This window comes from Trachurus japonicus, unplaced genomic scaffold (assembly GCF_045865225.1).
Source record: "Trachurus japonicus isolate A0001 unplaced genomic scaffold, Traja_1.0 AP030157.1".
Classification (NCBI taxonomy): domain Eukaryota; kingdom Metazoa; phylum Chordata; class Actinopteri; order Carangiformes; family Carangidae; genus Trachurus; species Trachurus japonicus.
In genome coordinates, this window is record NW_028220290.1 from 33,457 (window position 1) to 57,207 (window position 23,751).

The 23,751-nt window shown below is 42.1% G+C and overlaps 1 protein-coding gene across 1 annotated transcript; it reads left to right on the plus strand.

The window, feature by feature from the left end:
• Positions 1-832: 832 nt before the first annotated feature.
• Positions 833-21,615, plus strand: LOC146960632 (protein NLRC3-like; the record flags this gene model as incomplete). The annotated part of the gene is made up of 6 exons (XM_085772204.1): positions 833-953; positions 1,840-1,942; positions 8,310-8,593; positions 9,692-11,486; positions 13,302-13,475; positions 21,355-21,615. Coding segments are annotated over exons 1-6 (2,738 nt in total), but the record flags the coding sequence as incomplete, so codon positions are not given.
• Positions 21,616-23,751: the final 2,136 nt, after the last annotated feature.

Consider the following 23,751-nt stretch of genomic DNA (forward strand, 5'->3'; position numbering starts at 1 on the left):
TTGTAGGGGTGGACCGCCATTTCAGTTATCAGTTTTCTCATGTTTTGTGGTTAGCCAGGGAGGGCAGATTATGTTCTTTCCTTTTCTTTTCTTTGCAGGTCAGTTTGCCACTTTGAGTTAGATTCCTCTTTTGTTTGTTATGTTGGCCTGGGTCCACCCTGAAGTCCTCTTAGTTATTTATATTTACCTTACCGATTTTTGTACAACAATAAATTATGAGCTGTTTCACACTTGAATCATGGTGGCTGTCTTGAGTTCTGGGAAGAGAGTGTCTCGTATTCATGTTGCTCCTCAGAGACCCCTAGCTGGGGCGTAACAGTTGGCTCCAGAAAAATGCTCCCACTACAGAATCTTTTGTTAATATTGTAAAACAACTACATGTACTAGAGCAAATGACATACTCAATCAGACTCCAAAAAGATCTAGGTGAAAAACGGTGGCAGAAATGGAAAGACTACTTAGCAATATGAATGAGACTGTATGCACACATTTGTCTTGAGGACTTATTGATCACCCCCGGACCTTGAATATGGGTAATTGTTCAATGTCTTGTATCTGTTTTTTGTTCTGTACTAAAAGTTGAAAATGACTTTTAAATAAAGAGTTTAAAAAAAAAAAAAAAAGAAATACCAACGTGCTCTCGCTCCGGGATTCGAACCCCGGTCAGCTGCGTGGAAGTTAATTTCTTTATCCACTGTACTACCGCAGCAAACCAGCCACATACTTTACAACAGCACATTTAACTTTTCGAAATGGAACACATTTTTTCAGGTTCGGAATGACGCTCCTTTTTCAAAAATAATTAAGGGAAACATGAAAGTAAACGTTCAGAATGGCACAATCTTCGCGGGCCAGATGTTTTGCTCCCACGGGCCAGATGTGGCCCACGGGCCGCCTATTGGGGATCCCTGCACTACAGCAAGCAAGAGTGGTTTCTCCGTTTTCCAGTCTGGGTGAGAAAAGCTGACAGTAAGGCTTTCAAATGAATTAGAAGCATTATTAGATTGACGGTTGATAAGCAGATTAGACTGAAAAATTGCACACAGTTAACACTGAAATAATAAATCCTGAAAGTAGCAAAGGGAAGAAGACTTTAAGTTTAATGACAGCACTGACACTTCCTACCCCACTCAAGCAACAACTGTGTCAACCACAAAGTCACATCCGCTCTGTTCACAGTTGCATCACATGATTTCTCAGTAATGTCTTCCTGTTTTGTTGTTTCACTTCCCTTTTCTCTGACAGCAGCTCAGAGACCAGTCGACTGTCACCGACTGATGGAGAAACTGATGAAGACCCTCACATGTTAAAGTCCTGATGGAAAGTCTGTAAGTTCTGTTGCTTTTCTCTCTTTCTCACTCTTTCTCTCATTTCCTGCTTGCAGTTCCCTGTTTTCTACTTCCTGTCTTTCCTGTTGTGTTCACTGTCGTCATGTTAATGTCTCTACTCTTTGACTGTGAAGTGGTTAGAGACTGATGCTGATGCTTCTCTCTGTGTTTCCTCTACAGGTGAAGGAAGAGCGACTCTGACTGGATGTGGGTCTGAATTCACCTGGTGAGTGTCGTCTTTGTTCTACCACTCAGCTGATTCATGTTTTCAGTCCAGAGGGGAACTCTCCTTTGTTCTGTTGTTCTCCAGTGGATAAAGGTTCAGTTGTACATGAAGGAAGGTGGTGAACTATGCAAGATTTGACAGAACAGTTTGATGTCAGAAGGATTTTAACTTTCCTTCCTTCAGCACCACCTGCTGGTTGACAGCAGAATGACACTGTGGTGGACAGGTGTGTAAACCTTGTTGTGTAAACCTTGTTGTTGTGACTGAGTGCAGCTCTCTCTGCAGGTGGAGGCTCAGCTATGGATCAGTGTGAGGACAGAGAGGAGGGAGCCCCCCCCTCTGAAACCACTGTGTGTGGGGAACATGAGAGCCAGACCGGAGGTCAAAGGTGAGATGAGGATCTCTAACTGTCCAAGACTCAGATCTCTGCTCTGTGGAGCAGCACGGGTGGAGATACTGCTGTTATCTGATAGCAGCTTTTTAATGTGACAGGGTAGTGCATTATTGTTTTACTATTATTATTGGTACTAATAACAGTGAATAACTAATTTACGTAAATCAACAAGCCATTGTTTCAGTCTTACAACAACATCAGAAGAACAGAGCAGAGAGGCTTTATTGTCATTGTAGAAATTGATAAATTCTCCTGGATGGTAAATATATAAATGTTAAGTAGAATAACAAGTGATTTTGTGCTCAGGGTTAGGGTTAACTACAAGATAATTTATTAAGAACTATTATGATGCCTCACAACGGAAGCACCATTTATGTTATGCTTTGGCACAACTATGGGTAAAGTTATTCAGAGGGTTATTGGCTATCAAATTAGTAAAATATCAATACCAAAATATTAATAATTACTATAAAAATTATTAATGGGATTTAATTTGATTAAATCCAATTCGGGGCACCAGACAGCCAATGTACCAAAATCAGTCTCATAAGGGTGTGCTAACTATTAATATAGAACCTTTTTTAATGATTAAGTTAATAATTATAAACAAAACAACATTATCAATAGCTGCAAAGTTGAAGGATTTAGAAGTTCTACTGCGTAGAGGTTGGCATACTCACTACTGTACAACATTAACAGACGAGTAAAGTTTCAAGGAAGTTTATTGGACACATCTAGAAAACGAAATAACAAAACATGAAGCTAAGACAAGCTACATACACTATGTACACGTGTGTGTGTGTGTGTGTGTGTGTGTGTGTGTGTGTGTGTGTGTGTGTGTGTGTGTGTGTGTGTGTGTGTGTGTGTGTGGTGTGTGTGTGTGTGTGTGTGTCCGTGTGTGCATGTGTGTGTTGGTGAGAGTGTATGACTATGTGTGGGTGACCATGTGAGGTGTGAAGTGTGACCTCAGACATGGAAAAGATGGAGGGTGGCCCTTTGTCCTGAGACTTCTAAGGCCAACCAGATGTGATGTGGGGGAGGTGAACAAAGGTGTTCCTTTGTTCAACGCTCAGATCACAAACTAAACATACAGGTTAAGTGAAGATTAGGCTCTAACTGACAACAACAACAACAACAAAGCTCAAATATTTAAACTGAATTCAATCAATACATACATTGGCATGGTTGAAGTACTCTATGCTTAGTCAAGGTGCAAGGTAAGCTAACTAGGCCCAGTTACGTTACCAAGTCACGTGAAGGTGAGAAGATCCCGGTGCTGGTGAGGATTCCTGCGGTTGCAGGTTTTGCCGGTCCTGTTGCGGTTTGTCAAGTCCAGTGATTGTGTCTTTGTCCAGTGAACTACAGCCGTCCTGGCTGTGTAGTTTGAGTTCTGTTGAGGAGAGTCCTTCTCCTTGCAGAGTTGGTTGGTTGTTCTGCTTGGCGTTGTGGCTCCATTCCTTGTTGACTCAACTAGCAGACCTTGTGTCGTGCTAGTTAGTGTGAATGTTTGCATTCACACTATTGTTCTTCCTCTCCGCCATTTTCTTTATACTTATTCAGCATTCACACTATTGTTCTTCTGTTTGGCCATTTTCTTTATTCTCTTTTTATATTCTTACTACTTTCCGCCTTTTTACGGTCTTCCTTCATACTTTGTGCTATTTCAACAATTCATACATCAAATCGTGCAGCTTTTTCTGGACATTATCGGAATTACTTTTCTCTTTTCAAATATTCATACTTTTTGCAATATTCAACTATTTCTGATTTTTTTTTTCCCCATAGAGAATGCATTGAAACAGTCTTCAAACTCTTCAAATCTTCTTACTTCTTTCAGCCACTAAAGCTTCACCATACTTTCTGCTAGAGACTTCATTCAAATTCTAAGCTGTAGACAAACTTTTTAAGTGTTCCTCTATGACTCAGCTTATTGATATCTTCAACAGTTTCTGATATTTGGCAGTTTTAAAATCATTACGTTTTTTGACAAAATCCAGCTTTATAATGGGTGTGTGTTGCGTCTAATGAGCAGAACTAGAGTGGTGACATTGTCAGCCAGAGTGGAGAGAGGCAAAAAAACATTCTAGAGTTTTTCTGGCTAAACTGTCAGCACGGCCACAAATTAAACTCTAGACACATTATTTTCTCCAGTTTTGTAGCCACACTTGTCTTCTGTCTAAAATTCTGGTCAAAAATGCAAAGAGACTTAGATAATAATTTAAAATATTTTTTAAATGCAGCCAGGGAGCTCTCTGCTCTCATTCAGCCCAATGCATTTTTTTCACAGCAGCAGGAGAAGGAGCTCAACTTTGTAACTTGCTGTTAAGTGCTTTTTAATTCGTTTTTAATTCACCAAAAAATAGTCACAGGTCACAAAAAAGTCCTCTTCTTACTTGGTGTGGCTAATTTCTGCACTTTCCTTACTTTCTTTTTTAAGCAGAAGCCAGTGATCCTCTTATTAAAGGTTTTCTTTGCCCCTCACATACTGTCTCTGTCTGTAGCCTAGTGGTTGGCACGCTGGGCTGAAGACCTGAAGGTTGCTGCTTCAAATCTTGCCTCAACAACAATTATAGTGAATTATTTTCCCAGTCATCCTCTGTTGACTTCTGATAACTTGCTTCATGTTGAAACTGCTGCTCTCAGCCTGAAATTCACAGAAATTGTCATTGTAAGTCATTCAAGCTTGACTCTCAAGCTTTCTTGGTGTTGACACAGTGTGTTTCCAACAGGTGCCGCTTTGGGCTCGTTAACTTCAGAGTGAGACAGATTGCAGCTCATCAACAGACAACAGTCTCTGCAACTGTGTGTACACTGTGGCCTAGAGGCAAAGTCAAAGTCTACTGACCATGAGGTTGTGGGTTCGATTCCTACCTCGGTCAAACATTTGTATGGTGATCACTGCTTGCACTATTTGCTAATTCTGCAACAGCGTTCAGCTGCTTTCAGCATTCACACGCATTTTCATCAGGAAATGCTACTTTATCTAGTTAGGGCCACGGGCCATCGCACCGGGCACTGGTCCCAACAGCTATGAAATAGCTGCAGGGACCAGTTAATAACTACTGTTATTGTGTGGATTTTTTCTTCTTTTTATTATTCTCCTTCATCTTCCGGACGATTTTTGATTTGCTACTAGTCCTGCCGAGTGGCAGAGTAAAGGTTTAGTGATCATGAGGTCATGGGTTTGATTCCTGCCTCAGTCATTTCACATCATTGCTTGACTTTTGATTCCAATTATTCAGCAGTCATTGGACAGTCTTTGATTCCTCATAGTATAAAGCTCATTGTAACTCAGGTCCTCTGTGGCCATATGGTTAGTGTGTTAGGTTACCACTTATGGAGTTGTGGGTTCAATTCCTTCCTTGGACATGTTTCTTGTATGCCATTCTGCATGTCTTTGTCAATTTATTCTGCTAATTCAGCATGGTTCAGCAATAGCTTTCAGCATTCACACTTATTTTCCGTTAGGAAATGCTGTTTCTAGTTGGTTCTTGTCCTTGGATCCGTTGGTAGGCACTCGCGTCGCTGCCAAGGGTTGCTCCAGTGTAGGCGTCTGCCTTGTGCAGGCCTCATGGAGGTTGGAGAGCTGTAGCAGTAGCTCCGGGTGAGGAGGTGAGGAGCTGAGAGGAGCAGCAGCTCCTGCTGAGGTGAAGAAGAGAAGAGGGCGAAGAGAGAGAGGGAGAGAAGGGCACCTTCTCCTTTTATATGGCCTGTGACCTCACAGGTCCTGGGGCCATACCTGACCAATGGAGGGTCAGTGGTGGAGGTTTCACACTTAGGTATGAGTCTGGGAGACAAAGGAAGCTGTGTGGTCAGGTCCTCCATTTTGAATGGACTGAGTCCCAACACGTTCGTATTAGCATAGCCGCTTGTGTCTCCATGTTTTCTTCCTCACGGTCTGAGTCCGTGCCTGTCGTGTTGTCTCCGCTTCGGTCATTTCTGGTTGTTTTCTCGTGTATCTTTGTTTTTTTCTGTCTTCTTGTTTTTCCACCCCTTTCCATCGCGGCTTCAGGTTATCTATTACTATCAGGGTTGTCGGGTTCGGGGAATTTTATCGAGTACTGATTGGGAGCTAGTTCTCTATGCTGCCATTTTCAAATCAAATCAAATCAATCTTTATTTATAGAGCACCTTTCATACATGGAAAATGCAACATAAAGTGCTTTACACACATAGAAAATAAAACAATTACAAGTAAAAACCCCTCCCTCCCACACTCCATACTACACACACACACACACACGCACACGCACACACACACACACACACACACACACACACACACACACACTCTCTCACTACTGACGCTAGGGAGACATGGCATGACACTGAGGATTGAGGAAGCGCTATCTTTGGGGCCGTCCACACTGGGAGGAGTCGCAGGCCGTGCCACAGGGGGCACCAGCGCCCCGGCCCCCCGACCCCGGCAGACCACAGCCAGCCGAGCCGAAGGGACCCAGGGACAGCGCCCCCAGCAGCAGCCCAGACACAGCTCCCAGCGTGGAAGACCCCCCTGAGGAAACACTGGAGTTAAAAACTAAAAACATAAGATAGGATAAAAACCCTGAAAAAATAAGTTAACAGGGTAAACTGTTTAAAAAGATAAAAAGTAAATAAACAAATAAATAAAACTATGTAAGATAATAAATAAAATAAGTAAAACAAGTAAAATTATTTAAGGTTAATAACAACTTTAAAAGCCAGATAGAAGCAGAAACATAAAATAAGATAGAACCATGAGAAGAATTTAAAATCTAGTTAAAAGCCTGACTAAAAAGGTGTGTTTTTAACCTTCCCTTAAAAATTTTTGGGCTGGAGCTAACCGGAAGTCCCTCTAGTTCATCCATTTTACAAGGCAAGTGTCGGAGGAAAAATAAGATCCAAAACAGGGCCAGTTGCGATCAAGGATCTCTTTTATTCCAACATGTAATTAGTACAAAATAATGCGATCGAATATGCTCAAAGGTTATAAAAGTTGTTCATCAAAGTTATAAGAAAAATCCCATCAGAGTATAATAATAGCTCCACAAGGCGATCAGAGTAGACTGAGCTTTGGTGCAGTAGAGTTTACGCCACTTAGAAAAAATGGACATAAACCCGAGCCTGTTCCGGACCAGACTAAGTTGTTATCTCCTTGTCTTCGCTTTTTATTTACGATCCTCCCTTCTATTCAAATGACGGTTGACGATGATGGTTCGACTATGATCTGCCCCGCTGATTTGTTCAACTAAAATTACACGACATCGCACGATGCTAATCCCCGCCTTCATGGACGTGTCTTACTATGGCACGTGTTGGGGTTCATCCCAAGTTCAGCTTCATTGGCGCCACACAGTCTTGCTGACGGGCGTTATCTATGTTACCCCCCTTGACTCCCTCTGTAGGCACCTAGACACCAAACTTACGATGCACTCCCACGCATGCGCACACACTGATGATGCACTTCCACGCATGCGTACACTCTGACCACTCCTCCCTTGCTTCCTCAGCACTCTCTTGGTTTCCTCATGCTCACCCCTCCCTTCTCTGTCTCTCTCTGCTGTATCAGAGCTCAGTGCTTTTCCTTTTTTTTACCCAACACAAGGCAAGGCAATCTTATTTGTATAGCCCGTTTTTTACAAACAGTTTGTCTCAAAGGGCTTTACATGGCATCATAACAACATCCTCTGTCCTTAGACCCTCACATCGACTGAGGAAAAACTCAAAACTCAACTCAAAACCAAGGACTGTAAACAGCAGCTAAATATAATTACAGACAACTAGCTATATAACTGGGGTGGTGTTTAGCTCAGTTGGTAGAGCACCCGCCCCATGTGTTGAGGCTATAGTCCTCGCTGCAGGCGGCCCCGGTTCGAATCCCGCGTCGGACGGCCCTATCCTGCGTGTCATTCCCCCTCTCTGCCTCCCATTTCCTGTCACACTCTCAACTGTCCTATCTAATAAAGGCATGAAAAGCCAAAAAATATACTTAAAAAAAAACTAGCTATATAACTTTATAGTGTAACATTACATTTCCCTGTTTTCTATTTCTTTTAAAATGCAATGAAGTTTTGTAGTGTTCACAACGGGTTCACACAGGCTCAAAAAGGGAAAACACTGAGTTCAAGGGAATCAGCTTGTGGCTCTGCTGTGTGATACCATTATGAGAGGCAACAAGAGATTCAGACTGGTTTGAATCCATCTGACCATCTGTTTGCCTTTCGGGAGGGGTTCATCTCTTCTCCTTACCCCAGTAAACTGCAAAAATGGCCGCACAATAAATACAGAAATTTGAAATTAATCAAAAAACATCATATATTAAGTCAGAATTCAGTCATACAGTGTAAGCCCAGTTTCAAACTGTTTGTCATTCTTCTTTCAGGGAAAAGATGGAGACACTCCCAGAGATCCTTTTGAAGACTTTGGAGGATTTGGGAGATGATGATTTTGAAAAATTCAGGTGGCACCTGTGGCACAGAGGAGTCCTAGAAGACCTCCCATCAATCCCAAAAAGTCGACTGGAAAAAGCAAACAGGTTATACACAGTGGATCTACTGGTCCAGACCTACTGTATAAACACTGTGAAAGTCACCAAAACCGTCCTGGAGAAGATTAATCAGAATGATCTACTGAGAAATTTCACAGGGCCCATCTCAGAACCCAAACGTAAGTTTGATCAAAAGCTCTCACGAGATCTCCATCAGGAGCGAGCCCTGATTGCAGGAAATGGGTCATATTTATCCTCTTGGGCTGGGCCTGCCCTGTACAGAGGTTGGATCTTGCGCGTCAGAATATAATGGGCCAGTTACCCGTGACGTGGACAGGCCAACCACTGTCCACGCATGTTCTCAGAATGTGATAAGCAACATGTGTGTGTGTTGTTGTTGATCAGACGTGTATCTAATGCAACAAACCTAACTGACAGACTAAGAGAACTCAGCAGCTACATCTTGTCCTTGTTTATCAGGCTAGGGTCACACTATCTGGCTTCATGTTCACGCACATCAGGTTATGTGCGTTCAAGTACTAAAACATAATTCATGATATCTCAAAACATACATCACCATACATACATCATCATTCAAGTATAAAAACAGAGTACATAATATCCCAGAATATATCCAATTGTAACAGTAGAGTCTTAAATGTCACATGTGGGTGGTGGCAGTCTTACAGCCTCACTGAGCTCCAACCAAACTTTGACCTCCAAGGCTGAAACATGAGGCCAACAGTGAAGTTTCAACGCTGCAGTTCCTCTCCTGGCAGGTTGTTGAAGCATCTTGGAGAACCTGCCAGTTCTTCTGTGGACTGAGGCTGTGTCAGTGTCTTCTGTCTCTTCATGTAATTCAATGTTGAGATCAGAACTCTGTGGTGGGGCTGTAGCATCTGTTGCAGGACTCACTGTTCTTGTTCATTGAAATTATTATTTTTGACACTGGCGGTAAATTTTGGGTCATTGTTATGCTACGGAATAAATTTGGGACTGATCAGAGGCCTTTTGGATGGTAATGCATGATAGATAAGAATCTAAACATATATAGAGTCAAAACAGAAACGAGACAAGTGTTAAGAAGTGATACAACACATGAAAATATGTGGGAGAGGTTCACAATGGTGCTAACATGGAGAGGAATTGATCTCTTTGAAATGCGTCTTTTATAAAACTTTAAATGAACAGAGAAGGTGTTTCCATAATTCATGTGTTCTATGCAATAACTACAATAATAACTTCTCAATGACGTCATTGGTCCTTTATTCTTACAGAGATTCTCACTGGCTGCCAATGTAAACTCAAATCCAACCTGAAGGAGAAGTTCCAGTGTGTGTTTGAGGGCATCGCTATAGCAGGACACCAAACCCTTCTGAACCAGATCTACACAGAGCTCTACATCACACAGGGGGGGACTGGAGAGGTCAATGATGAACATGAGGTCAGACAGATTGAAACAGTGTCCAGGAAACCACACAGACCAGAAACAACCATCAGACAAGAAGACATCTTTAAAACCCCACCTGGAAGAGACCGACCAATCAGAAGAGTGATGACAAAGGGAGTGGCTGGCATTGGGAAAACAGTCTTAACACAGAAGTTCACTCTGGACTGGGCTGAAGACAAAACCAACCAGGACATACACTTCACATTTCCCTTCACCTTCAGACAGCTGAATGTGCTGAAAGAGAAGTTCAGCTTGGTGGAACTTGTTCATCACTTCTTCTCTGAAACCAAAGCAGCAGGAATCTGCAGGTTTGATCAGTTCCAGGTCGTCTTCATCTTTGACGGTCTGGACGAGTGTCGACTTCCTCTGGACTTCCACAACACTGAGATCCTGACTGATGTGACAAAGTCCACCTCAGTCAACGTGCTGCTGACCAACCTCATCAGGGGGAACCTGCTTCCCTCTGCTCACCTCTGGATAACCACACGACCTGCAGCAGCCAATCAGATCCCTCCTCAGTGTTTTGACGTGGTGACAGAGGTCAGAGGGTTCACTGACCCACAGAAGGAGGAGTACTTCAGGAAGAGGTTCGGAGATGAGGAGCAGGCCAGAGAGATCATCTCCCACATCAAGACCTCACGAAGCCTCCACATCATGTGCCACATCCCAGTCTTCTGCTGGATCACTGCTACAGTTCTGGAGGAGCTGTTGAAGACCAGAGAGGGAGGAGAGCTGCCCAAGACCCTGACTGAGATGTACATCCACTTCCTGGTGGTTCATCTAAAACTGAAGAAGGTCAAGTATGATGAAGGAGCTGAGACAGATCCACACTGGAGTCCAGAGAGCAGGGAGATGATTGAGTCTCTGGGAAAACTGGCTTTTGAGCAGCTGCAGAAAGGAAACCTGATCTTCTATGAATCAGACCTGACAGAGTGTGGCATCGATATCAGAGCAGCCTCAGTTTACTCAGGAGTGTTCACACAGATCTTTAGATTGGAGAAAGGTCTATACCAGGCCGCCAAGGTGTTCTGCTTTGTCCACCTGAGTGTTCAGGAGTTTCTGGCTGCTCTTCATGTCCATCTGACCTTCATCAACTCTGGACTCAACCTGATGTCGGGAAAGAAATTAACCTTTAAACTTTTTAAACTGTTTGGAGACAAATCATCACATTTCTACCAGAGTGCTGTGGACAAGGCCTTAAAGAGTCCAAATGGACACCTGGACTTGTTCCTCCGCTTCCTCCTGGGTCTTTCACTGGAGACCAATCAGACTCTCCTACGAGGTCTGGTGACACCGACAGGAAGTGACTCACGGTCCAATCAGAAAACAGTCCAGCACATCAAGAAGAAGATCAGTAAGAATCTGTCTGCAGAGAAAAGCATTAACCTGTTCCACTGTCTGAATGAACTGAATGATCGTTCTCTAGTGGAGCAGATCCAACAGTCGCTGAGATCAGGACATCTCTCCACAGATGAACTGTCTCCTGGTCAATGGTCGGCTCTGGTCTTCATCTTACTGTCATCAGAAGAAGATCTGAACGTGTTTGACCTGAAGAAATACTCTGCTTCAGAGGATGTTCTTCTGAGGCTGCTGCCAGTGGTCAAAGCTTCAAATAAAGCTCTGTAAGTGTAGAGATTGTTGGCAGTGGCGTCATTAGGCCTATTTTAGGGGGGCTTCAACCCCCCTAAAATATTCTTAAGCCCCCCCAAATAATTTGGTGTTCCTTTATTATGTGACATTTTTTGTGAGATATATTCTCCTTTTAAGAACCCCAGCTGTCATCGCATTTGTCTCTTGTTATTTCTGATTTGTTTAATTTAATTAGTTTGTTGAGTGTGTGACCACCCCCCTCCCAGCTGTGAGTTGGTAGCGCCCACGTAGGCGGAGGCTTGTTTGAAGCTCCGCTCCGAGCCTGCAATGACGGGCTGCAGGAGCTCTGATGTCAACAGAGGGAGAGTAAGGAGTCAGTCCACCTGTAGCTAAGCAGCACCAGCAGGCATCAGACAGTAAGCTACTACATCTCTAAATAGCAGTGTTGATGTCAAAATGACCGCGATATTTTTTTAATTAATGTGAAATATTAATCACGTTGTAAACGGGTCCGTTTTAAAGCTAGAGTGAAGATACAGATATCATATGAAACCAGGAGACATTAGGCTTCTGTTGGTACCAACCATGGCATGATAGCTTGTCAGAAAACGGGCTAAATAATGCTCCAACGTTCGGCTAGATTCTGGTGGGGAAAACTTTTAAACGGGGATCCTGAACACTTCTGTCATCATGTGTGTGTGTGTTCCTCTCTGTCTGTCTGTCTGTCTGTCTGTCTGTCTGTCTGTCTGTCTGTCTGTCTGTCTGTCTGTCTGTCTGTCTCATGTGTCGTGTGTGTGCTGTGTATGTGTGTAATGTGTTAACATGCATCTGGTACTTTATAGCTTGGCTGTGTTAAAGAAAATAACATTTAGCAGTAAAAACAGATTATTTAATGGATCAATTTAAAATACTAATGATATCTGGTGACACTACAGGCAACACAGACAGACAGGCAAGGCAAGGCAAGGCAATTTTATTTGTATAGCCCGTTTTTACAAACAGTTTGTCTCAAAGGGCTTTACATGGCATCGTAACAACATCCTCTGTCCTTAGACCCTCACATCGACTGAGGAAAAACTCCATGGAAAACCCTTTTAACAGGGAAAAGTCGGAGAAACCTCAGGGTGAGCAACAGAGGAGGGATCCCTCACCCAGGACGGACAGACGTGCAATAGATGTTGTTACAGACAAGAAAACAGTTTACAGTTTGTCACAGAATGTGCGAAATATGGAAATGTTATGGAAATGACAGGGAGAGAAATGCTGTAGGGAGAGGCCAGACAGAGACATGCCCTGGATATGCAGAAGATCAGGTAAGACACAGGAATACAGCATGATAACAATATATAGGTATAAGTATATATATATATTTATAAACCTAGTCCAAATAAAACTACTAATAAAAGCAGAATATTCAAATTAAAATAATTCTCAGGGTCAGTCATTTGTGTGTCTATTTCAGCTCAGAAAAAAAAAATCTGAAATTTCTTGTGAAGGTCCTACATCTGAAAAATTACTCAGGTTCACTTTTTTTAGCATCTACTTTTACCCAGTTACTCATTAGATGTACTACTTTACTTATTCTTAGATTCAACTAGCCCATGATTCAATACTCTAAACAACAATAACAATAAATTTACTCTAAATTCTAAATATTGTGTTTTTTCTGGGCCATTGTGAAAGTTCGTGTTTGCGCACTACATTCGCTCACATCCTGTGCATCTACTGGGGGCTAAGCCCCCCCTGTCCTTAAAACCTAGTGACGCCCCTGATTGTTGGATTTATTCATCATTATATAAAAACACTTTTGTTTTTGGAACAGATAATAAATTCCCTTCTCCTTCCAGACTGAGCAGCTGTAACATCTCAGAGAGAAGCTGTGAAGCTCTGTCCTCAGTCCTCAGCTCCCAGTCCTCTAGTCTGAGACACCTGGACCTGAGTAACAACAACCTGCAGGACTCAGGAGTGAAGCTACTGTCTGGTGGACTGGAGAGTCCACACTGTAGACTGGAGACTCTCAGGTGAGGATCCATCCAGCTGTTTATCTGATGCCACTTGAACACAGCAGCAGGTGTTGACAGAGGGTTCCTGTGTGTTGTTGTGTGTGTTCAGTCTGTCAGGATGTCTGGTCACAGAGGAAGGCTGTGCTTCATTGGACATGTTCATGTTTTTAGTGAACGTTGAACTGAATGAATCAGTTTTTAAATGATGAACCTGAGTTTCAGGTTTTATAACAGTTTTACATCACGTCTCATGACGTCTCCATGGAGACGGCCCAGCATCAATAGTATGTTGCTGTGGTACAGACGGTACAGACACATCTACTACTGCTGAAGACAGTTTGTTTGAGTGTTTGAAGCAGTTTGATGAACAAACAAGTGAAAACTCAGAAAAAAGCCCCTGGATATTTCCACATCCAGTTTACCTTCACTACTCCTGGTTTTTCACTTTCAGCAGAATATGACTCATTGTTTAAGTGGTAAAATATTTTCTCAGTCTCAACATTGTTTTTGTTTTTTAATACATTAATTTATATAGTTTGTTAGTGGCAGTGATTAGAGGCTGGTGATGGAGGTGGAAGGAGGTTCTGCTGAAAAACAACAGCTGATTATTAATTTAAATAAACAGAACAATTGAACATGAATTAGTTCATTTTCATCCGTATGAACTGAACTTATAAGGAGTTCTTTTTAAGTGTGAACTGACACAAACACTGACTGAAGAAACTAAACTGCATTTGGTGGTGGTGGCTCACTGAACATCTGAAGTGGTGTGAACATTAAAACACTGATTCTGGGAATCTGGTCCAATATTTTATTGTTTGGAGAAAACAATATATCACGCGGACCTCGGATCTCGGTCCGGACCCGGACCGAGTGATGGTTCGATCCGGACACGAGACCAATCTCTAATAAGTTAACATTTTCCTGGAGCATTTTTTTCCAACAGGACAACAGGCTCAGCTATAGGTCAATATGAAAGCTTCACTCAATTGAGCCAATCAGATCGTTTGTTTACCCTGCGTGGCCAGTACGTCCAAGAGGGAAAGAGAAAGGAGACGGAGTGATAACAGCCTTGCTCCAAAATTAAAAAAAAGTTGATGCTGAAGTCAAAGGCCAATGGCTGGGCGATTGTGGCCACCGCCACCGCCGCCTGGGTTTAAGCATGTGTGTGTGTGTGTGTGTGCGTGGGGGCCGTTCAGATGTGGGTCTCTTGCGCGCACAAACACATTACTTTAATGTGCGCTCACAACCGAAAGCGAGGCTGTAGCGGTGCGTATTCGGTGCGACGTGCTTGTTTCCTGCTTCTCCCGCCGGTGTTGTGTCAGACCCCCAGTTCTCCCTCGGTCTGTCACATGGAGCTCTGCCCCATTTGGAAGGAGAAGGAAGCCCGTATGTGGAAAGACGTCGCCTCCGAGATGTAGAATGTGTGTTTTAGAAGAGAAACACCTATGTCTGGACTACTGACTTGTATCACCAGAACAGAACAGACATATCCTGTGATTTTCAGCCTCCTTCCATATTTAATGGAGGGGGACAATGCAGCTATCAAGATGCTTTTGACACCTTGGCCTCAAAAAAAGAAAAAAAAAGCATAAAACAAACAAAACAACAAACAGGGAAAAACCCTTATTTATTCTGTCTTGTTATCTTTAATTGAATACAGGCCTTAAATTAATTTGCCTGGGGGCTACTTTTATTCATGGTATTTACATGGTATTTATTTCAAACCAAACAAAAATTATATCTCACATACAACAACAAAAACATCCACGGCCACGGGACACCATATAACCAAATATCGAACAGGACAAACAAACAACAACAACAATAACAACAACAACAGACACTAACAACAACTAACACTGTTTGAAATGGGGATGGAAGAAGCAGAGCTTATCAGTTTCCAACCCCAGACAACACACATACAACATTAACACAAACCCTAACCGTCCTCCCCACAGTCATCACATCAGTTTACATCATTTATCTCTCATCCTCTCTGCTATACATTTCAAACACTCCTTTTCTAAACTTACTTTTAAATTGATGAACACTTTTGCTGAGTTGAATCTCTACATCCAAGCTATTCCATAGAATAACTCCTCCGACAGAAATACACATACTTTTAAGAGTCGATCTTACACTTTGCTGTTGCAATTTGAGTTTTCCTCTTAAGTCATATCTTTTACAACCTTCCCTCTCATGAAATAATTTTTGGATTATACAAGGAAGAAGATTATTTTTTGCTTTATACATGATTAATGCAGTTTTAAATTTTACCAAGTCAAAAAATGTTAATGCAGATGCCTTCAAAAAAAGTGGCTTAGTGTGATCATTGAACCTAACATTAAAAACTGTTCCTATGGCTCGTTTTTGTAATATGTACAGAGGCAACAGGTTGGTTTTATACGCATTACCCCAGACTTCCACACAGTATCACAAATATGGCAAAATAAGTAGAGAGTGTTGGTTAAGTATGTGCCTGGATCGCCTCATAACACCCACACTCTTTGCCATCTTGGAACATACATAGCCAATATGAGTTTTCCAGCAGATTTTTTCGTCAATTATCACTCCTAAAAATGTGGTATGATCCACTGTTTCAATACTTACATTATCTATTATTATTTGAACCGGGATGTCAATTTTACGTCTGCCAAATAACATAAGTTTTGTTTTTTCCAAATTAAGTGACAATTTGTTAAGATCAAACCAATTTTTCCATTTATTCATTTCCTGTGTGATTTCTAGTAAAAGCTGCTGCAAATCCTCACCTGAACATATCATGTTGGTATCATCAGCAAAAAGAACAAATTTCATGATTTTTGATACTTTACAAATTTCATTGATATACAAGATAAAGAGTAATGGCCCCAATAGTGACCCTTGAGGTACACCACATGTGATATTTCTTTCCATAGAAATATAATTGCCGATTTGGACAGACTGTTTCCTGTTACCTAGATAGCTTTTCAGCCAGTTCAGAACAGTCCCCCTGGTGCCATATCTCTCCATTTTTTTTTAACAAAATGTCATGGTCGATGGTATCAAAGGCCTTTTTCAAATCAATAAAAACTCCAATGGCAAACCTCCCTTTATCTATGTGTGTAGTTATGTCTTCTATTAAATCAATAAGTGCATGTGAAGTAGATCTGTTTTTTCTGGACCCATACTGACTATCTGATAACAAATTATGCTTCTCTATGAAAAATATTTAATCTGGCAGCAAAGAGCTTCTCCAGTATCTTGGAGAATTGTGGCAATAAGGAGACTGGTCTGTAATTTGTAAATAAATGGCTATCTCCTGATTTAAATAACGGTATTACTTTAGCAGTTTTGATTGAGTTTGGAAATTTTCCTGACTGGAAGGACATGTTACAGATGTATGTGAATGGTTTCAAAATTCCATCTATGACCTTTTTCAATATTGCCATGTCAATCCCATAAATATCTGTTGATGTTTTATTATTACAATTCCTTACAATTTCCATAATTTCACTTTCAACTACAGGATTAAGGAACATGGAACTTGGATTTCTGTCTATTAAATAGTCTAGTGCCTCATTTTCCATTGGAGCCCTTTCATTAATCTTTTGTGCCAAATCGGGTCCAATCCCAACAAAGAATTTATTAAAACCATCCACCACATCCTCCATGTTGCTAATGGTCACGTCTTTATCAACAAAATAATCTGAATAGTTTTTTGTTTTTTTTGTAGTGTTTATTTCACACCAGACCACAGCTACCAAACAGAACAAACTACAGACACCAACATACCAATACAGCAACAGCACAGTTAGAAAACAACAACACCTGGTCTGAAAAGGGGATGGACGAAGCATAGCTTTTAAATTTCCATCCCCCACATAAAGACACCATCAAGACATACATAACAACAAATAAGTAAAAAAAAAAACAACAACAACAAAAAAAAACAACACCAAAAAAACAAAACAAGCAAGCAAACAAACAAACAAAAAGCATTGCGAGCTCCCTCAACAGTCCTACATTTGTCCTATATTATTTATGTATTTATTTAATCCATTTAATTTAATTTAATTTAATTTAACCACCCCCGTCTTCCCTACTGTACACATCAAACATCTGCTGTTTAAACTTTCTTTTAAACTCACTCAGGCTTTTACTATTTCTAATGTTTGCAGCCAAACTATTCCACATAATTACTCCACAAACTGAGACACACATAGATTTAAGGGTTGTTCTTGTGAGCTGCTGTGCCAGTTTATGTTGACCCCGAAGGTCATATCTCTTGGCACTTTCCCTTTCACAGAAGAGTCCTTGTAGTATCAGGTAATTGATTATGTTTGGCCATATAGGCAATTTGTACAGTTTTTAATTTAATCAGGTCCAAGAATTTCAATGCTACTGCCCTCAAGAACAAGTCATTAGTATGTTCATTCTACTTTACATTACAAACATTACGAATGGCTCTTTTCTGTAGAATAATCAATGGGTGCAAATTAGTGTTGTATGTATTGCCCCAGACCTCCACACAGTAGTTCAAATAAGGAAAAACAAAAGCATAATATAGTGAAAGTAAAGACTTGTGATTTAGTATATACTTAACTCTTCGCATGACACCCACACTCCTTGCAACTTTGAGTCTTTTCTAATAATTGTGTTGAGCACCTTCCATGAACCATTAATATTGCTTTAATTACTTTCAAGTAATTTGGTATAGTAATCCTTTTTACAGTTCCTCATAATATTAATTAATTTGTTTTTATATATTTTGTATTTGGATTCAGCCTCTTGAACATGAGCAACTTAAATCAATAAACAAAGGAAGTGAGGTCAGTACAGTCAGGTTGTCTTCAGGCAAATGTTTGGAGAGAAAGGGGTGTGGTTAGGAGTTACTGTGGTGATGCACACAGGGTGGAGTCTGGGATTTTAACACTGACTGTGGCCCAATCCCATTTCTCTTTTTTACCCCTACCCCTTGCCCCTTGAAACGGAGCTACAAGGGGTAGGGGTAGAAAGTCAACCCCTACGAATTGGGACACCCCTTCAACAGTCACATACGTCATCACGTAGTCTCACTGGCTTTTACGTAAGCTGATGCGGCGAGCTTTTGCCAGAAATCAAATAGCGTGTTCCATATAACTTAATAAAATAAGATAAAACTTAATGCAGACTGATCGGTTCATTGTAAAACATTTATTTACTGATGTAAATGTGGTTATTTCTGTACACAGAGCCCAGAGGCAGCGCTGCCTGCTCCTCTGTCTGATACACACATGAAGCTTCACTTTTCATCCAAATAAACTAGTGCTACTGCCACAATTGTCAGATTTCATCAATGAGACCAACATTTAAATGCTAAAAATAATTTAACATGCTACCCAGGGGGCAAAGCAAAAAAACGGACACAGAGCGTTGTAAAAGGTTTGACACCAGAAATGATATGTAGGAACTTCAAGGATTAAAACCTGGGTGGACAACCCGGTCAACTCGCTGCTGGAAAGCTACAGGGGGCTTAAACCCCTTTCTTGGGTCATTTTGCTGGCGAAATGATGTAAATGCAAGTATTTAGGTACTACAATGGCAAAAATAGTCATACAACTATACAATTTGGCAGAGAGTATCTTGACACATAGGGGGAGGCATGAAAAAAAGATTCTGGGGTTTGTTGCAACTCGATTTTAAGATATCACCCTCAACATCCCAAAAAAGACCAAAAAAAGTACTGTTCGCCTGACAAATTCTTATGAAAATTATTATTTTTCAGCACTTTATGGAGAATATCTATGCTTAACATGTATATAGAAAATGTCCTTAATTCATAAGCTTCCATTTGAGTCCAAGCTAGCCTTTCTATCTCAAAAGCCCCACTTGCTGTGGCCAACGGTCTTCTCTATCTATCTGTTCACTTTGGGGAGACCAGAAATACAATGGTTTCTGATCATACCAGTTAACATGTAGTTTTTCACAATAGGTGTTGCATTGTTTGGAGACAGCCTGTAGCTTTCCAGTAGCTAGTAGAAAGGCTAGCTCAGACTCAAATGGAAGCTTATGAATTAAGGACATTTTCTATATAGTACATGTTAAAGCAGAACTTTGCAAGTCGGCCGGAAATAGCTCGCTCCTTCGTTGGTTTCTCTTTTTTTCCCTCTCCGGAGCTCCCCCACAGTTCTGGTAGGCACATGTCACTGTCGTAAAAAAAAAAAAAAAAAAACTCGCCGCCACCACCTCCGCCCCCTACACGTGCTTGTGTTTACTGCTGTTTGCTAAGCCCTGCTAACACCGAGCTAATGCTAACACGGAGCTAACGGAGCTAATGCTAACACGGAGCTAACGCTAGCACAGAGCTAACGCTAATACGGCCACACACAGACACAAAGACACAGACATACACACACATGAATAAAGGTTCCAAAACGCGAAGGTGTGTGTGTGTGTCATGATGTATTACATTATCTTATAAAAGACCCATGGTGTGTGTGTCTGTGTTAGCATTAGCTCCCCGTTAGCCACAAGCTGAACTTCCTCAGTACAAACATTTCATGTTTCCATGGTTTCCTCCGACTTTCCGAACTCAAACCAATCACGATTCGTGACATGCATGACGTCATATGCGTGCTTATCTCGTACTGCCGTAAGGCAGTTTCTCGCGATACTTCTATCCATTGACGAGATTTGTAACACCGAGACGGACGACTGATCTTGCAAGTGCGGTTTTCAGCCAGTGGGGGGGGTGAGCGCATTGGCCTAGACCCCATTCACTTCATAACAGGTTGCTCAACCATCACAGTGACTCTGAGCCACAATAATTACAGCCCAAATCCTGCATAGTTCTGCTTTAAGCATAGATCTTTTTTTCATGCCTCCCCCTATGTGTCAAGATACTCTCTGCCAAATTTTATAGTTGTATGACTATTTATGCCATTGTAGTACCTAAATATTTGCATTTACATCATTTCGCCAGCAAAATGACCCCAGAAAGGGGTTTTGGCCCCCTGTAGCTTTCACTTGACCGGGTTGTCCACCCAGGTTTTAATCCTTGAAGTTCCTACATATCATTTCTGGTGTCAAACCTTTTACAACGCTCCGTGTCTGTTTTTCAAAAAACTGGGATTTTGCCCCCTGGGTATGCTGGTGGTAAACCTCTAAAAATCCGCGGATAAGTTAATTAACGACCGCCTTCTCTCCCGGCAGGACCGGGACTAGGACGTAATTTGGCCGGCGGAGCAGCGCTGCAGACCGGCTGCTGTCTCTGTGAGGAGCCGCTCCTCCTGGAGCTTCACTTCTCCGAAAAATCGTCGGAGCAAACCAACCAGCTAACCAGCCGTCATTTGGGTAAACTAACCGCACATTTGGGACCTAAATAGTTACTTTCTCGCAAGAAAAAATATTAAAACTTGATAAAGTGACGGAATAACAGCGCTACAGTGAGAAATAAAACAGCTTTTCGTTTTACAGCCACCGCTGCCGGCTGCCGCAAGATGCATTCTGGGAAACTTTTCATACCCCTCCGTTTGGAGTGTGCCTCTGAAAAATCTCTGTTTGGAGGGGTATTTAGCCCTACCACTTCCCCCTACCCCTCTGTCCTAACGGGAATTGGGACACCCCTACCTCTACACATGAACACGCAAAACGGAGGGGTAGGGGTAAGTGGTAGGGCCAAGGGGTGAAATGGGATTGGGCCTGTATATATACAAACATCAACACAAATATATACATTACATACAAAGATGAGTGAGAGATCACAGTTTATAATCAAATCTATCTATACATCTATTTATACAAACTAGAACATGTTGAGTAAGAAACACTGTAAACTCTCAGGTTAGTGTTGAAATGTTGTGTATTTATGATTCTAACCTGGTATTTCCTTAATATTGAGTATGTGAGTGTATTTCCTTGAATTCCTCTTCAGACTGAACGGCTGTAACCTCTCAGAGAGAAGCTTTGAAGCTCTGTCCTCAGTCCTCAGCTCCCAGTCCTCTAGTCTGAGACACCTGGACCTGAGTAACAACAACCTGAAGGACTCAGGAGTGAAGCTGCTGTCTGCTGGACTGGAGAGTCCACACTGTAGACTGGAGACTCTGGACCTGAGTAACAACAACCTGCAGGACTCAGGAGTGAAGCTGCTGTCTGGTGGACTGGAGAGTCCACACTGTGGACTGGAGATTCTCAGGTGAGGATCCATCCAGCTGTTTATCTGATGCCACTTGAACACAGCAGCAGGTGTTGACAGAGGGTTCCTGTGTGTTGTTGTGTGTGTTCAGTCTGTCAGGATGTCTGGTCACAGAGGAAGGCTGTGCTTCTCTGGCCTCAGCTCTGAGCTCCAACCCCTCCCATCTGAGAGAGCTGGACCTGAGCTACAACCATCCAGGAGCCTCAGGAGTGAAGCTGCTGTCTGCTGGACTGGAGAATCCAGTCTGGAGACTGGACTCTCTCAGGTATGGAGAGGCTGCTGCAGCCACACACACTGTCTGATAGAGGAGGAGGAGCTGGAACATTTTCTATGGCCCCGTTCAGACCTGGTCACACCTGGTATTAACATCAGTCTCAGGTGATCCATGCATTGATGCCATCAGATTCCATCACTCAGACCATATCCAGAGGTTGTGTAGGCCACAGTGAAGCTCCGCCCACTCCACTGACGTCCTCTGTCTCAGTCTGACTCGTCCCAACACAGTTTATTCACCTTATGTAGCCCCGCCCACTTTGCCACTTCCGGTTTGGCCGCGATTGTGTTACGACTTCCGGTCAAATGCGGAAGTAAAAACTGATGTAAACAATCGACTGAATTTGCAGTATATTGCGGGACAATTACAATACAGACAATCAAATCAACATGGACAACACTTGAGGGGTGTACTTCGAAGCGAGTTTAGTGGGTTATATTTTATAATTATATATCTTTTATTGAGTCTAAAGCCAGGCTTTCCTGTACTCTCTCTTTCAACCCAGCTAGATCGCCATGGAAACTTATGGTAACAGATGTTTAGCTCATATATTCAGAGTTTAATCCTAAAATCGGCTATAAAAGCGCCGCTGTTTCACAATTTAACTCATTTACAGCGTGACTTTTACTTTGAAATCCAAGTGGAGCTGGCAGAACCAGTACGGAGGGAGAGATCGCGCTGATCCGCTGCTGTTTACCAACTGTTGAGCCGAGCGTCAGGAGCTCATAGGCTATTATATTACTTGGATATAAGCTGCAGCATGGACGTCGGAACTATTTATTGAGAGAGGGAGGGGGGGGGTTTGTTGTGAGGGTCGACTGTCACCTGGAGCAAACTGACAACTATATGATCAGAAACTCGTTCAACTCTGGACTGTCTGTGAAGACTGACGGGAAGCTGGCCTCATCCTCTGCTTCAGAGAGAGCCTTGCACTATCGGACCTGGGTCTCTGCTCCGTGTCCAGAGCCTGGTCAGGCCGGGACACGCTGTTCACGCTGTGAACCTGCTCGCTAATGTGTAAAAGAAATAAACGGAGGGATTTAGAAATAAAACCCTCCCTCAAATACTGTAACTTAAATGTGGCCATGAATAAACTTGTTTCGCCTACAGCAGTATTGCCCAAATGCAAATATTGAATACATCTCTATTTTCACAGTTAAAAATGTCTTTGTCACCTAAACTACCCCCCGCCCCCTCCAAAAAAAAGAAAAGAAAAGAGATGTAGCATATTTTCATACGCACACCCAGCCTGAATTGCGATCAGTAAAATATATAAAAGTAGGCTATAAAACACAATTTAAACATGAAAGTTGTTCCTCTAGTTTATTTTGTTTAAATGGATAAAGCTTCATAATTAAAAGTAGCGCAATGTCCAGCTGTCAGAAATTAAAAGCAGCCTCTTATGTGCATTAACAGTGTTGCTTCGGGCTGTGATAGCGGTTCTTTTTTTTTTTTTTAATTCGCTCCTACTCTCCAAACAAGCTGCTCACCTTGGCTGAAATCAGCGGGGACACGGGGATTTATTTAATTATTTTTAACCAGACTCTAGAGTAGATGGAGGTGGGTGCAGGTCGTACAGAGCTCCACACACACTGGGACAGAAGATGAGGTCGATGCTCAACTGCTATAAAAACTCACACGTTTTCTTCCAGTGATTGTAGCTTCCTCTTTATAATGCTCGTCATTTTTTGCAATCGACAACGGGAAAAAAAAACCCGGATTTGCCAACAAGAAACATCTGAGAACGGACTCAAATAATCAAGCTACCGCTAATGTAGCCTACTATACGACTTCCGGTCGTCACCGGAAGTTCCAACACAATCTCACAGCGTTCCATTGACTCCATGGTTGCCCCGGAGAAT